General features: G+C 32.7%; 1 protein-coding gene across 1 annotated transcript in view; it reads right to left on the bottom strand.

Moving 5' to 3' along the window:
* Positions 1-3,116: 3,116 nt before the first annotated feature.
* Positions 3,117-15,373, bottom strand: part of LOC111045701 (cadherin-23) — a gene marked incomplete at its 5' end in the record, with an annotated part of 51,704 nt that continues 39,447 nt past the window's right edge. Inside the window, 6 exons of the mRNA XM_039419015.1 lie at positions 3,117-4,609; positions 7,903-7,992; positions 9,745-9,880; positions 11,448-11,646; positions 13,654-13,852; positions 14,745-14,881. Of these exons, the coding sequence (XP_039274949.1) occupies positions 4,444-4,609; positions 7,903-7,992; positions 9,745-9,880; positions 11,448-11,646; positions 13,654-13,852; positions 14,745-14,881 (927 nt within the window). The remainder of the gene's footprint in view (positions 4,610-7,902; positions 7,993-9,744; positions 9,881-11,447; positions 11,647-13,653; positions 13,853-14,744; positions 14,882-15,373) is intronic.

The following is a 15,373-nucleotide window of genomic DNA, read 5'->3' as shown; positions in this document are numbered from 1 at the left end:
AATACAGACGGATGCACATTAGGCTGGCCACTAATGACAGGACAATGAGGACATACATGATGAACATGGTTGTACACACAATGTTCATCAAGCACACACACATGTTAATCATTTCTATATTAAAGTTCTTATTTTAGGATTGAAATTAGGCTAACGTAACTTACTTTTTTCCTCTTTTATAATAACATATAATATTAAATAATAGTACATAAAACAAATTCAATAAAATATCAGATAATCAAATACGGAACAACGTTAGCCGGTCAGCTGCAATATCGTAAATAGACGTGTGTATTTGCAGATTTTACGCAAGTTATAAAAAAATCAGGTTATTTTCCAGAATACCTGAACATAAATTGATAAATCGTGTATAACGTATTAAAATGATTAATATGAACTACTATTTAAAAAGTCAAGTTATAGCCTACGTTATAAACTCTAACCTATAAAAATAGATTAAATCACGATCATTTATAATTTTCATTCATTCAGTACAAAGCTTACCTTAATTGGAGAATTATTGGTTTATTTGATAAAGTCCTACTCTTCCAGTTTATATTAGTAGATGAACCGACATGAAAATCATTTAAATATGTAGATGTAGAAAATAGCCTACATGATGTGTGACTATTTGCTGTAATATAGCCGATAAACGTTAAACTGTAGGCTACCTTATTTTATCAGATACAAAATAATATTCTTATTGATTTAAGCTACGGTACTATTATACTTAATAGTTTACCTTTGAATATGAACTGTTGTGAACATTCTGGACAAATGGCCAGTTTTGAATTCCTTGTGATTTTTTTCTGGAAATCCATAGATAATGCAAATAGTTTCACGTTTTATGATTTTACCATTTCAGTTTTCAGCAGATAACAGTAATTAATCATACATTCAATCAGTATTAAATAAACAGTACACTTAAAACAATTATTATAATGAAATCATGCAAAAACTAGTAAACTAGAAGCACATTTTTTGCACAACACACAACAATCAACAACGGGAACGCTTCCAACCTTGCTTATTCTATTGTTCATGTTCCCTACTCATGCGTTGCGTTTTTCATTTATTAGTAGTTCTAAGAATAGCCGCTTGGCGCGACTGAAAAGGCAAAAGGGGGCAAATTCAAACTACTGTACCGTATGCAAAATATTACTTCTTACTATTTACTTCTTCGGTCCTCCCAACGGTCCTATGTCCTAGGAGTCGTCTTGGAAAACATATACTATTACCATAAACCATTTATTATATTATTATTAGTAATTTTTACTATTCGGATTTATCCAAAATAATATGGATAATGTAATGTCCACGTTATAATGACAGTAAAATAATAATAGGAGAACAGCAAATTGTCAATCTCCACCTCTTGCCGAGGAACTATTAGGTAGGCTATACTACTTGAAAATGGAGTGTCTTTGAAAATACTAATTTGGCTAGAATTACAATAATTTTGAATTTTCAAAAGGCTGTTTCTGGTATAGCACTCATTATGGCACGGTTGCACAAAAGCCGGTTAAATTTTATTCATGCGGTTCTCGTTGAATTAATCACGATTGAAACTTGACCAGCTTTTGTTCAAAACAAACACCAACCTATATTTTATTTACAATGCAGTACATTTGGGCCCGCTTGCACATTGAAGCCTTATCAATTTTAATCATGATTAAATTCTACAAGAACCAGCAATCAGTGAAGGTTTTTCTGATTGGCTCTCCTGGTATTTAATCACGATTACAATTCAACATAGGCTTATTTGCAACTATGTACCCTTCTCAATATTCTCTTTATAAAAATAATTTCAATTTTTAATTGAAATAATTAAAAAACTTCCAGATAAAAAACTTTGTAACCTTTAATATGTTATTAGTATATATGGTTTTCCTCCACCTACTGTCTAAAGTACTTACTTTACTCCCTGAAACCTAATACTAAAGTGTCACTTTTTCGCTCTCGGTAGTAAAAAACAGAAAAACTCCCTAGGGAGTAAAAGTGACTCCATTTAAATAACATGGGGAGCATCTCTATTTTGAAACTTACATTGTAATAGGTTAGAAGGCAACTTAGTAAACTAGTTTACTATAATAGCTCGTTGTTAGAAGGTCTAAGCTCAGATGAGAAAGCATAATAGAGGTGTCTGTCATTGAGTCAACTGAATTCAATACCACAACCAGAAATTTGATTAACTCATGAAATATATGTTTGTATGATAATTATTATATTCTTAATATTAGTAGACGATAAAAATTTATACAATTTTTAAAATATTTATTCTATTCAAATTACCAGCCAACAAATATTTTTGATCTGCAATTCAAATCTGAACCGCGTGATCTGGAGTCAGCCATTTTTGGTAGCTGCTCAGCTGATATAATTAATTGTTACAACTTTTGCCGATAGATACAGGTAGTGCAATCGGCAGTGCCAATCAGACGACCGGTTTTTAGGTTTTAGATTTAGGTTATGTTAGGAATCATTGTCACCAATACGTAAGTTATTAGAATGATTTTATTTGCAGTTTCTATAAAAAAATTTAGATGGAGGAAAAATGTTGTGTACATCTCGAGCGAAAAATACTTTTTCTCCCTCAGGAAAATTGCTGCCCTCGGCTTCAAACTTTTTCCTACAGGGAGAAAAAGTCATACTTTTCACTATAGATATACAAATAACTATTTCATGTGTTATAGGCAACACTACATTATAAAAGTGTAACTTACCGTACTGGATATTATTAAAGATTTAATGTGTCAAATTTTTTCAATTATAAATTTGAATTTAAAAAATTTAAAATTATCCAAACTACAATTTGAAGTGAATAAACCTTATAGATATTGGTAGAACACGGAGTGTTGCTTTGCTACTTATAAATTTAAACTAGCAAAACTACTATTCAGTACGTACATTAATTATTTAGAAGGTAGTGTTTTGACTAGTTAAAATTTTAAGCTCCAAGGCAGTCGACTTGACACTCATATGGAATTCGTCGATCTATTTCAGGAACACTCTGTACAGCCATCCCTGATTTTACTTATATACTTTACCAGTTCATGATATAATTGGAGCATTATAATTAAATATATTAAAGGGTTCCAATAACTATAGTCAAGGAATTGAAAGAACTTCTTTATTTTTCTACAAACATTATGAAACTATACATTTTATACAAAAGGAATATAATTATAAGCTCATCAATACAGATAAATTAAAAATTATTTCTTATCTTTACTACATACACTAGATAATTCAAACTTGGCCTTTCACACTGATGTGGAGTATATCAGTTATTTATCAATAACCTCAACAAATTCCACAATAAAAAAACAACAAATTTACACTCTATGACATCAAGAAATACTTTTTATAAATTAAATCTGATATGAAATTGTCGAAAAGTTCTTCGTCTTCCCAATAATACTATTTATACACTCTTGAATTGATTATCTACATAGAATATACAAAGATTCATAAAGTAAGTTCCTAGATGGATAATATTGCTTTTAATAAATCTACGTTCATATTTGGAATTAAAAGATTTTTCATAACTGTTAATAGATTTCACCGTCACAGTGAAGATACAATAATGAAGAATAGAGTTAGACTCTCCAGGTGTCCACTCTTACAAGTTATTAAATATCAAGGTACACTAGGAAACATCTTATGAAGATGCTATAACTACTTGTACAGTTCCCACTCTTCCTTCTAGGGTACTAGTTATTAATAAACATTGAATATCATCAAAACTACCCTTCATTTTATTGAAAATTCACTAGTTTCAACTCTTCAAGAGCCTTTTTCAAGTGTTGATATCTTTCTTTCTTTTATAGTGAAAATTTATATTTTCAAATGCAACTTCCAATCTATTTCCATCTATTTATATTTTCTTTAAGGCTCAACTCATATTTACGCGACTCAGGTCGAGAAGAGACTCGACTCTAGTCGAGAGCGTGTGTTTCCGAATGGTGACACTCAGACCAGTCGATTCGTCACCATCTGAAAACACAATCATGCTCTCAACTAGAGTAGAGTCTCTTCTCTGCCTGGGTCGCGTAAGTGTGGGTTGAGCCTAAATGTGTTGATTTCTCATTTTCGATGATTGGTGTGATCCAAGATTTAATATATATTTAAAAATTTTCACCTGTTTCATTGAGGAAAATGATTCTTGAAGAGTAGAAACTCTTGAAAATGGCTCTTGAAGAGTAGAATATAGAATAAAATGAAGGGTACTTTTGATAATTTTTTATTGTGTTTCATACAGTTTTGTATTTTAGTATTAGCTCTGAATTGATCCACTTTTTAGCAAAAATATGCGATTTCAAATATTCTAGTTATTATAACAACATTGGCTGCAAGAACATACTTCAACTTCAAAAGTAGCTAGCTTTACCGTTAATCTCCAGTACCATCTGGATAAATCAAATAAAAAGAACTGAATCAACTTCACAACTCAGTAGTTTCAAGCTTTTTAGCAATCAAGGGATTGCTGAGCTTATCCAGATGATGGTAGAGATTCTGGTGGTAGCCGCCGCCATTTTTGTTCAGATCGTTCTGCTCCTTGACCATGGCTGGGACGTCAACTGCCGACACGTTGATCATGTTCGAACGACTGTTGCAAAACAAAAACACAACATTATTCAATCTGCAAATAATTTAACTTGATAGTTTGAGAATGATCAACACTCTAAATAAATAAATAATTAATCAGCTGCGACCTGAAAACTCTGACACCAGACCTGAGCCAGCCAGGTCACTCGATATTATTATTATTATTATCAACACTAAAATTTAGAAACACCTTAGCGCTCAAGTGTTACTTTTTGCCAGTAGAGCCAAAATTTTATTATAAATTAATATTATCACATAATCTTGTCAAGTATCTTATGAACTGTATACTTCTAAAATGTTGCACTTTTGTTAACTTTATTACGGTTATTATTTTGTGATTGTAGAAATGTCTGTAAAAATATTTGGCAAATAAATTTCAATTTTCATTCAATCCATGTAGACCCTACATTTATTTAACCCCCCCCCCCTACATACAGACGAATAGTATTGTAGGGGGTTTCCTAACATAACAATTTTATTGTATATCAGGTTATATTTGTAATAATATTGGGGAATGAAAGTTTTTTCTATTTGATTTGGACGTGATCAAATAGTTAGAAAATTAACAACCTTCTACAATTCAGAATAGCTATTTGTGTAGTAAAAGAGTAAACGCGAATCTATTGCTTAAGCAAAACAGTTATCGCGCGTCGCGTAGTGGAGCACGATAGTTTTTCAAAAGCAATAAAGAAGTTTTACTATAGAAAAACAATAGCATGAGTAGATATCCCATGGTATAGGGCGTTTATGTCGCAACTTTTACTGTTATCTCAAGCCGATAGTCCACGTAGTTCTTTCCCTTGAAGCTGTGTGACACTGGTAGTCTCTCATATTGTGCCGTTCATACACTCTCACCCCAACAAAACAGTGAAAATCGACAATAATCGACAGTAATTGGCTTGAGATAACAGTAAAAGTTACGACATAGACTCCCTATACGTTTATGTTCATAATCAATATACTCAATAAAATCTATGAAGGGGAAATTAATCTATTGATATTGATAGTGGTTAAAGAAGCTTTACGTTCTAATTACTTAGGGCCGGTTTCCGAGCTTGGGATTTAGGTTAGTTCTAGACTTCAACCACGTTTAAACTCTGGAGTCAGAAAATTGGCTTTCCGAGTCAGGGCGTTAACGTAGTCGAGGACTCAACTACTTATAAGTTATAGAACCCGAGCTCGGAAACCGGCACTAGGAATTTTTTTCTACAACTTTAGAATAGGTCTAAAAACAATACATAATGGCCCATATGAATAAAACCAGAGCAAATGCTCATGAGCAAGAGCATGGAACATAAGGTTTTGCTAATGAGCAAAAGGTAGAAGCAAAAGCATTTGCTCATTTTTATATGAATAAGCTTTACTCCTGAACTCTGGAGCAAATGCTCTAGTTTATTCATACAATTTTGAGCAAAAGCTTTTACTTTTGAGCAAATGCTCAAACTATTTTTTTGATGAGCATGAGCAAAAGGTTTTGCTCACGTTTATTCATAGAAAATAAAGCAAATGCTTCATATTTTAGAAGTATAAGCAAATGCTCAACTTTATTCATATGGCCCAATATATTGTCGCTATTATTGAGGTTGATTACATCCTGATTAAAAGTTATTTTTCATCAAAGAATAATAATTCAGACAGAGCTTACAATCTACAGTTCCAAAGATATAAAACCTTATTTTAGAAAATCAAGCTTTGATATCAAATGCAAAATGGCAACGATCAGATTATTACTGGCCTAAGATATCAGTGGACAGCTTAGGTGAGCTCCGAACAACCGGAAAGCAATTTTAGACGAGTATCATATGCATGTTGGGCTCTGTTTGAATCAAATTTATGGCTATTTTTGACCACAATCAAAACAGCTTCCAAATAATAGATAGCTGGAACCGTTAGCAGTCTCAGGTTTTTGAATATTGGACTGCAAGAGTCACGACCAATTGGTTTATACCTACAAGATCACAAACTGTCTTTTTTTGCACCATGAAAATCTCATGCATATCAGTTCCACTGCCACCCCAGAAAAGAACACTGCAGCGTATCAGTGACAGAAAGTAGCCATGATACACCCTGAGAGTCTTTATTTGACTGGACACATTATAAAGCCATGACTCTCAATGCAAAAAGAGCATGATATAACCTGCCAATCAAGACTCTAATGTGATGATCCCATTTAAGATTAATCGGGAATTATAATTCTAATAGGTTTGTAGGAAACGCCACCATAGGAAGTGCCAAGTAGCCGAATTATTAACCGAGTGAAGTGAGGTCCAAGATTCAAGTCGACGGTTTGGCATTTCTCTTAGGGCCGGTTTCCAATCTCGGGATTTAGATAAGTCCTAGACTTTAAACAGCTGGAGTCAGAAAATTGTTTTTCCAAAATGGGGCGTAGTCGCAGTCATTGTCATAGTCGCGTTTGAATTAAATTTCGAAAAACTAGAAAATTGAACACAAAATAAAATAAAGAGAAAATAGTGTAAAGTTTCAGCTATTTTGAATTATTAAGGAATGTCTAATTTCGCCAAGGAAAAACGTTTCCAATTATAGAAATGAGAAAATAAAAACTACGACTACTGTTATAAAAGCTGCGACTACGCCCCGTTTTGGAAAGCCAATTTTCTGACTCCAGCTGTTTTAAGTCTAGGACTTGGCTAAATCCCGAGCTCGGAAACCGGCCCTTAATGTTTAAATGTTTATATGTTTATATGTTGTGCATTTACGGCGAAACGCGGTAATAGATTTTCATGAAATTTGACAGGTATGTTCCTTTTTAAATTGCGCGTCGACATATATACAAAGTTTTTGAAAATTTTGCATTTCATGGATAATATAAAAGAAAAAAGGAGCCTCCTTCATACGCCAATATTAGAGTAAAAATCATACTATAGAATTATTTATCATAAATCAGCTGTCGAAAGATTATAAATTGCATGCAATTCAATATCTCATTGTAAGTCAGACTCTAGAATTATTCATCATAAATCAGCTGTCGAAAGATTATAAATTGCATGCAATAACGCATGCAATTAATAACTTAAATAACATAGTATTGTCTCTCGAACTTTCTCTGCTTTGAACTCGAGCTGTCCTGTTGCCAGTATGTCTTGAAAGGAGATTAGCTTTTGATGTTAGCATTTTTGATACACCAACCCGAACAGCCATTAGCCGTTTTCACACCGATATCTCGCGACATACGACATACAGACAGGATTTATTCTGATGGACAGTATAAGAGGAGGCTGCGCGAGGTCTACTGTTCATAGGACTATTAGTGTATGGTTGAAGTGAGTGACTCACCTGTTGCACGAGGAGTTACCGCCTCCATCGTTTGGCGTAGTCGGTGCGACAACAGCGTTCTCATCGAGCGAGTCGCGTTCAGACGCTTGACTGAAACATAAAACTGCATTCTGCGTTACGTCACCCACAGAAAAGCATTCAAAACACCCAACAAATCAATCCTAACCTGACCTTTAACACTCGTAAAATGTTAGTAGAAATTTGATTTCTTCAAAACCTGAGACATATCCACTAGAAGCAGAAAGGAGTTAGTAATGCATTTAATAAATTAGAGTTTAATAATGAGAGAGGAGTTTAATAATCAGAGAGAGTGTTTAATATTCAGAGAGGAGTTGGTAATCTTAGATCTCCCCTAATCTCTGCTAGAAGTAAGCACAAGGTATACGGTACTCACAGAGCACAGTTAGAGTGGCATGATAATTTTTCCAAGTAGTTATTTTTCTAAGTAGATGAAAATTGATGGGCTACATAAGTAATATCGTCTACCTTTATCCAACCACACAGAGTTTCATGTGATGATGATCTGTTTTACTTGAGGTTGTAATATTAATACAGATCATATCTCACCTTAATACACACTGATAAAAAATATATTCAAATCTGATCAAGTTACTTTCTTTGAGGGCTCACTATAAAAGTACACATATTATTTAGAGCTTATATCATAATTTATAATAATATAGGATTAAACGTTACTGAAATCTTTGTAGAATGATTGAATATGTATTTCACATGAAATTTGTATACATCAATACAAATGACTGTTGGTTTTACCTTAATTGTATATGTATATGAATGAATAAATATGAATACCAATATTCCTTTTAACATGAATATTTGGAATATTTTCCGATATTATATCTATTTTTATAAGTATGGTGATATTAAAATATTATTATATGCTTAGTTATTTTATCCGTTACAAACCCCAATTTAAATGTTTCAAAGTATGGAAAGTAATTTGTGCTTCTCTGCCATACTCCTGCTAAACTATGAATACCAATTAGAATATAAAGTAGTTTAGAATGAAGATAATTTGAATAAATTTGCATAAAAATAACACAGATCTTATTCCAACAAACAAATAGGCATATTATGTTATGCTTGTATCGAGCTTGACAAGGTGAGAATTAATATAGACTAAATTTAATCATGCCACATTGGATCCAACAAAGAAAGTAATAGAAATGAGCTGCATGTGATTCAAAAGCATGCTCCAGTCAGTGAGTGAATATATATTATTTTTTCACTATTACTCTAGTTTGCAAGTAATCATTTTAGTTAAATATTAAATGAAAAAGACTACGAAATTGTCAAAAAGTGTACACAAAAAGTGAAAGTAATAATTTTAGTATTGAAACTTTATGAACTATAGCAGTTCGTGATGGATCAATTAAATTAAGAAACAAAAGGATTGCATAGCAAAGTTTAAAAATAGAAATGAATATGGTTGCGTGGGAAATGAAAATTAATAAATCAATTTGTATGAAGTGATGAGATGGTGATCATTCAGCTAGAACACAGAAGCAGAAAACCAGAGAAAAAGACCAAATTGTGAATAAAAGTATCTAAAACTATTAAATTTGCAAAGAAATTAGTTTTTAAAGTGATTGTGCATTCTATAGGGTTCAAACTTCGTATTCTCAATGTGCTCAGTGCAGTGATATTTTTGTGATATTACCTCAATGTGATATTTTTGTGATATTACCTCAATGTGATATTTTTGTGATATTACCTCATAGTGACATTCAAAGTGCATCTGATATCTGCATGTATTTGTGAGTGATTCATGTGATATTACCTCACCGTGACATTATTCATGAGATATTTTTATGATATTACCTCATCGAATCATCCTCCTTGTACCATTCATTCTCGTAAGCTTGCATCCAGATGGGGTTCGAACCCTCCACACTGTGCATGTTGGTATTTGGAACTCTTCCGGCCACTCTGCCAGTTAAATCAGATTCTGTGGTACCTGAGATTATAGAAAGTTCAATATGATTAAAAATTATAATGATGTACAATAGTATTATATGTTTAAGCATTCAGCATGGTTTTTCAATTGTTAGTATTGTATAGCCTACTAGGTTTTTCAATTGTTAGTATTGTATAGCCTACTAGATTAGTGCTTAAGTAGAAAAAAATACTTTATTTTATTTATTTACAATGCAAATGACACTAATGTAATAACATTACATTTACAAGTTTATATGTTTGTATCATTTTGTGATACCCTTTAAGGAGGGAGATGTTGTATTGAGAGGTTGGTGACACTATCAGATGATGATGGCACTGGTGTGATGCGTGTGTGTGTCCTGGAATGACTGGACAACAATTATATAAATAAAGTGCTCTTATAATATTAACTTGCTTTGTGCTTATTTATAAATTACTTCTTATATATTTATGACATAATGAGAAAGAATATAGAGGAATGTTCATCTATATAAAAAAGATTTTGATCTATAGTAAGGTCCACGTTATAATGGCAGTGCAGAAAGATAGGAGAAAAACGTTGCCGATCATCTGTCTTGTCAATGCCTTCTAAAGACGGTAGCTGATACAGGTTTGTTGATGTAATATTAACTGTTCATTCTCGTTTAAAATAATCAATTATATTTTATTAAGCAAGAAATTATACTTTTCAATATATTCATAATTAAGATGAAATATTTTGTAAGTTATTTATGAATTCTATATTGTTAAAAACGATCTGGCAACAGAGCAAAGCGAGAAAGAAATGATAGACAGGAATAGTTATACCAATTCTAATCAAACAATGTCATTATAATGTGGACCTCACTATAGCTTTCTAAGTGGAATGAAATAAAACTTGTTCGAGTTGTACGCGCATTTACATCGACACAGTTACAATTTACATTTTACCGTGATATTTTTTATTGGCTCGATTTATAATGTCATTCTCAAAAATCAAGTAAGATTTATCTTGATACTTGAGAATGACACTAGACTTCAAAACATGTCATGTCACAGTATCGCATCTTATATGAATTTCATCTAATATCTATAATATAATTAAGGAAAGAATTGTGTTACACATGTTCGGAATAGGAAACACACGAATGATGCATCATCACGTCTGAACTACTCAACTGATTAACTGTAAATCAATTAATTATGATTTTAATAATTTAAACAAATTTATTCAATTCGTGATTCAAAGCTCACGTAAAGGTGTGTACAGACTTTCGCTCTGCTCCGCAATCGAACTTCTTTCGAGCAGATTGATTGATGATCGACCGGGGAGCAAGAGTGGAACGCGAGAAGAGCTAACATCTCCCGTAACGTTCATGATCGGAGCGATTGCGGAGCGTGTTGGAGGCGCGTATATCTATACGCACCTTAGGATAAAAGTCCAATCAAATCGTTTTTCTATTGTAATAAAAGTTCTTAATACTTTCAATATCAGTATGGAACTATAAAACTAAATTTAATCTATTTGTGCTTTGAACAGACCCTTGCGGAGCACGGGTTACCTGCTAATCTTAAATGTAATAGCTTTATTGAGAGTTGAGACTGACCGAAAGCAGTGATGGTGGCGGCCTTGAGTTGGCGCTGGTAGCGAGCCCGCTGCGACAGACAGAGAGCGATGACGACAACCAATAGCAGAGTGAGGAAGAGAGTGCAGCCGACAAGCCACATCCACACCACACTGTCCGGGCCGGCGATTCGCAACGCCTCCACTCGCTCTGCGCCTTGTGTGTCCAGCACGTTGAACTCCTAAAAAACAAGCGTTTCAATTCTAATGTAATTACTGTCTAAAAGTTGATCAAGAACACTTATAATTTCAGACCGGGTGTAACAGAGGAATTTCAAGTTTATCCTACTAAACTTTCATTGATCAGAAGACAGCTAATTTACACAAGCAGTAAACTGATCAATGCAATACCTTTTGATTTGAATTTCAAAATTAGTAAAAAGAACGTCAATGAGTGGATTTCGAGGGAGTATTTCTTTACCTTAAATATAACAATTTCAATTCTCTTATTTTCATTTTATAGTCTTTCCTCTGCACAATATTTGTTTGATTTTTTATGATTCTGCTGTTATAAAGTTTCTATTGTAATTATTAGTAAATTTAACTTAAACTTTCTGCATTATTTCAAAATAGTATGTTTTTCTTTTACTGTTTTGCAACTCTCACAAGCGAGCAAAGTTTTTTTTTGTTGGTGATGTCTAGATTTTATATTTTATTCAAGTATATTTAAGAGTAATTATGTTTATTTTATTATATTTTTAATGATATGTCATATTATAAAGAGTTAGTAATATGTTTTGAATATTCTAATTGTCAATAAATGAAATTGAAATTGAATTGAAAATTGTCTCAAATATATGCCTCAATGCATGACAAATTTAATGTGTACTCATGAGTAAATTGTGTTATTGCCTCAAATGTATGCCTCAAGGCATGACAAATGTATGTGTAACTCGTGAGTAAAGTGTGTTACTGCACTCGAGAAAGAAACTGTTTCCCTCGGTGCAGCAATCCCTCACTTTACGCACTAGTTACACAAATAACTATTCCGTTATAGTCATAATCTAAGAGTACTTGAAGTACTCTTCTGTTTTATGGTTCGCTCGCTGATTACTCTGTAATCCTTTTAGATTTCCTCCTTAGTCCATACTATTTTTTCAAATGAAAATCTCCTAGTTTTCTGCTTTACTTACTTGCTTTATCCCATCCTATGATACATTCTTATTGAAATATTACAATATTAATTATTTTCAGTATAATGTGTAAAATTGGTGTCGTATTTATCCTACATTCTCTTCACGTTACCTAATTCCTTTTATACTATCTCAAGGATTGAAGGATTTCCTACAGTGAGGCCCACGTTATAATGGGTGTAAAAAATAAATGTTTATTTCCCAAAAAACAAAAACTACTACATCAATTACAGAAAATATTAGATAAATTACAATTACATACAATAGTTAGTTACAAAAAAAAAGTTATAATGTGCCTCCTACATGTTTAGTGTTTGCTGTGTGGAAATTGACCTACTCCACTATGGCGTACCATGTTCTAGAGTAGGTTTTGTTTTTTTTTTGTGCGGATTATTAATTAGTGTTTAGTAAGTCATCAGGTGATTATTCACATGGTGGTAGGTGGTTTTTAGTTCTTAAAAAAATAAGAGAATAGCGTTGCCGATTCTCTACTTTGCCACTGCCTTCTAGAGGATAGCTATTCAAATGCATAGGCCTAGTTGTGCTCATGATTTAGTTTAATACTTGTAAAAGATATTATATTTAGCTGTTTCCATAATAAATCTCACTAACTCTGTATAATTACAAGTTTCGGATCTCAGAGAATGAGATCAATTAAAATTATAACTGGTTGATCAGAAATTTTAAGTTGATGAGAAAGTATCGATAATTCATCAATATAAATTTGTCAATCAGAAATATAATTTTTAATAAAATTCTATCAAAAGATATACTTTGTAAATGATAAAAAAATAAAAGTATTTTGTCAATCAAGAGACTTGATTTTGTTACCAAACCAAAATTCAATTGGATCGAGATTTTAGAAATGAATGTATCGAAATAATACAATTATTTCCAGTAAGTATAATCTGTGCCGCACTTGAAGTGTACGGTACCAAAAAAATACTTCAAATTTATGAAAACAGTAAACTGGATCTGACCTTGAATAGAGTAACTTGAAGTGTACGCTACTAAAAAAATACTTCAAGATTATGAAAACAGTAAACTGGATCTGACCTTGAATAGAGTATCTAGCCGCTCGATGCTTTGATCAATCAGTCTTAGCACAGAGTTGACTTCCATGATAGAATGGTCGGTCTGGTTGACGAAATGCATGTAGAGGTCGCTGCGTGTTTTGTCCACTCGACCGTCGCGGGTTTCATGCACTTTCATCTCGTCTATGTTCACTATTGCGCCAGTCACGTTTCCTAAAATTCTGCCAAACACAAATTTTTCTATAGTAATTCTATTCAATTATAAACAAATTATACTCTTAAATTAACGGTTGAGAGAGATGAAATTATTATATAATAAGACAGTGGGATTTCTACACTAAACTTCTTCTTTTTAAAATCAACTCCTTGAATAGTAGTCATTATTGTCAACCCCAATAATAATAACCCAGTAAATTATTATAGTACAGCAATAGAGAAAAAATAGCATAAGAAAATATCCTATGGTATAGGGCAATCCTGTTCCAAATTTTACTGTTAACGCAAGCCGATAGTCCTAGTAGTTCTTCTTCTTGAAGCTATGTGACGCTGGTAGTCTCTCATGATATGCTGTTCTTACACTCTCACCCGGCCAAAACAGTAATAATAGACAGTAGTCGACAGTAATCTGCTTTAGTTAACAAAAAATCGGCTTCAAATTTTGAAACGTCCTATACCAAGGAATATCTTCTTATGCTATCTTTTCTCTATGGTCTCGCTTCATGCAACCGTGGCCAAGGACCTTGAAAGAATTCCTTTGGTTTTTATAAGATTGTTCAAGCATTTTCAGAATACTGATTAACGCATTTATACATTCTCATAAGAATAAATAGTATTCTTCCTCGTTAGTCGGTCGCGGTCTTATAAACAAGAACCTGTACTTTTAGAATGTTTTTGTCATGAAAATTGAATATTCCACATATAATGGAAAAAATATTGAGTGTTGACAAAGAACATTGTAACAAGAAAATTCCATAAAACAAAACGTATACTTTTGGAATAATTTTGTCATAAAATTAAATAAATACATCTGTGTATTCCGAACAAATTCTTGGGTTGACAAAGTACATTATTACAAGAAAATTCCATCATGTGTGTTTGAATGATTGAACTTACTCTCTGAAATGATCGATTTTCTCTCTGATCTCGGTGGGATGCTGACGTAATACAAATCTAACTCGCTGATCTTCACGGAGCAGGTAAATGAATACTCGCGCCATGTCATAGAGACCACCACTGTCGTTCGCCATCACCTGTTAATAGAAATGGAGCTTGATTACTATGAAATAATTTCAATTCTGACAAAATATAGGATCAGATCGATCCTATCAGGTTAGATAGGATCAGATATTGATTGGCCGTTTACAAGCAACCAACAGCTTCAACAGGTGCAAGAGGTGTGCACCATTTCAGTGTGGTCCACGTTATAATGGCAGTATTTTATTAGTGTTTGTGTTACTATCCTTGTCTATCATTTGACAAAGCATATTACGCTATCCTTTTCTAGGTCCTATACGTTGCCAGACCTTTTTTTAACCATATAGAAATATAATTAATTTACAAAATATTCAATCTCAATAAATTATGAAAATTCATTATTCAATCATTAAAAACATATTTTCTTGGCGAATAAAATATGATTGATCATTTTAATGATTGACAATGAACAGTGACCCCCAATGAACAGTCAAAAGTTAACATTTAACAATGAAAAGTTACCCCCGGTTGCACAAAAGTCTGTTATC

Source organism: Nilaparvata lugens, unplaced genomic scaffold, assembly GCF_014356525.2.
Source record: "Nilaparvata lugens isolate BPH unplaced genomic scaffold, ASM1435652v1 scaffold814_1, whole genome shotgun sequence".
Taxonomy (NCBI): Eukaryota; Metazoa; Arthropoda; class Insecta; order Hemiptera; family Delphacidae; genus Nilaparvata; species Nilaparvata lugens.
Note: the sequence above shows the minus strand (reverse complement) of the source record. Positions and strands in the feature narration are given on the sequence as shown.